Source organism: Arachis duranensis, chromosome 5 (assembly GCF_000817695.3).
Source record: "Arachis duranensis cultivar V14167 chromosome 5, aradu.V14167.gnm2.J7QH, whole genome shotgun sequence".
NCBI lineage: Eukaryota > Viridiplantae > Streptophyta > Magnoliopsida > Fabales > Fabaceae > Arachis > Arachis duranensis.
Window position 1 is genome coordinate 101239952 of NC_029776.3, and position 2065 is coordinate 101242016.

At 38.2% G+C, this 2065-nt stretch overlaps 1 protein-coding gene across 1 annotated transcript; it reads left to right on the forward strand.

Annotated features, from left to right (window-relative positions):
* Positions 1-267: 267 nt before the first annotated feature.
* LOC107491039 (zinc finger protein GIS3) lies at positions 268-1333 on the forward strand. Its single transcript, XM_016111814.3, has one exon. It carries the CDS (start codon positions 383-385, stop codon positions 1151-1153), a length of 771 nt encoding a protein of 256 aa, XP_015967300.1. The 5' UTR covers positions 268-382; the 3' UTR covers positions 1154-1333.
* The last annotated feature ends 732 nt before the right edge of the window (positions 1334-2065 follow it).

A 2065-nucleotide genomic window follows, 5' to 3' on the forward strand; every position in this document is an offset into this window, starting at 1 on the left:
TCTCTCATGCAATGTTTTGTTATATATTAAAACAAAAATATTATTTGTATACTAAAATTAATTATTAATATATTTGTATATAAAAATATATAAAATTTAATTTATTTTAATATATATTTATATTTTAATATATATTTTATATTAATAATTAATTTTAATAGTTAATTTTGATATATATATATTTAATAGCATAATCGATTATTATTGTGGTCAAATCCCATATATAAATAGATCTCCAAAGACATGCAACAACCTCTTAATTTCAAAGTCTCAACGCGCACAACACGCACCATTTTATCCCCTACACAGTACACACAAACGCTTCATCTCTCGCTCTTCCACTACCCCTTATCTTCAACACAAACAATTAATTTAAACTTCCATGGAGGCTCAACTCCATGACCACACTAAACGACAAAATCCTCTAAAGCTTTTCGGCTTCAGTGTTGACCACGATGACGATGACCTTTCAACGCTCTTCGACGCCGTCTCCCCGTCCGTCTCACCTGAATCTGACGGCAGAGACGGAGGCGCGTCGGTGTTCCCTCCCTCCTCTTCCTCCTCCGGCGAAAGGAAGTACGAGTGCCAGTACTGCTGCCGCGAGTTCGCAAACTCGCAGGCTCTTGGAGGGCACCAGAACGCGCACAAGAAAGAGCGCCAACAGCTCAAGCGCGCGCAGCTCCAAGCAACGCGAAACGCCGCCGTTTCATTCGTTCGAAACCCGATCGTCTCCGCCTTCGTTCCGCCTCCTCAGCTTCTTGCCCCGCCGGGATCAGTTGTAGGCCAGTCGGGACCTCATCACCCATGGATCTACATGCCGCCACGTGCTGCGCCTCCTCCTTTCCACGCGTCCGTTTCTCACGGCTGCGTCTTCCCCAACAGCAATAGCAACGGAAATTTTAGTAGCTGTAACGGTAGTGGTGGAGGTGGGAATTATAGCGCTATAACGGGTGCAGGGGTGTTGCCTTACGCTGGTGGAGTAGGGGAATCCTCGCCCCCATCTGCCAAGATGGGCTCGCAAGTACAAGCCCGGGCCCACTATGTTAGGATTGATGGGCCTTCTTTGGATAGGTTATCGTCCAAAGGGGATAGAGGGACAAATTTGGATGATGGGTTAGGGTTGGACTTGCAGCTTGGTCTTGGCCCACCTTGATGCCTTGGCCCGATTCGTAACGAATTAGTAAGATTACAAATACCCATAGAAGTGAGTGTAAATGATGAAAATGTTGTTGGCCATCTTTTCTCTCATTCTAGGCGTGAGCTTATGTGCCTATTTAGCTTCATCTGCAACTTATTGTACATTTTTTCACATTTAATTTGTTTATTGTTCAAGATCCAGAAAAAAATGTTTATTTATTTAAAAATAAAATACTTATCAGATTAACTAATTTTATGTTTATAATTATTATACATATTTAATTAATAGAATGATAAATTAATAAGTTCCTAAGTATTTTATTAAAATATATATTGTACTGACTAACAAAAATATTAAGTGTAGGTATTATTTATCTATATATTATATCGATGGCTAATTTAGTGATTAATTTATAATGTATACGTAACATGATTGACTTGCTAAATAGTGCTTTTCCTAAACTGATTCAATTCAATAATAAAAGATTACCCAGACTAAAATGAGATGTTGAAGAAGAGAACACGAACTCATAAACAAGAAGTTGTACTGAACTATGATGTAAGGTAGGTCTACACCTGAGAAAGTATTTCCATGGTCAAGTTTTAAAATACTAGAGATACTTAATTAGATGATGAATTAGATAAATAATTTTGGACTTTGATACTTATTTATGCTATTTGTTATGCCTCTGAAGCCTTTGGTCATCATTAGTAATTGAATATCCAATTAGTAGCAGTTCAAGCATTGGAGCAATTCAGCAAATGACTTAGGCGGTCGAGCTCTTTGAGGAGTCATAACATTAGTGGAGATAATAGTTATCAGAATCGAATCGGTGATCAAATTGGTTAAGTTATTGGGTCATTGAATTATTGGTTTAACCGGTAGATTATTGGTTGAACCGATTGATTCGGTACTATGTAAATAAAA

What these genes read in the sequence shown, in the direction of transcription:
- LOC107491039 (XM_016111814.3), top strand. Translation starts at nt 383, where the DNA reads ATGGAGGCTCAACTCCATGACCACACTAAACGACAAAATCCTCTAAAG.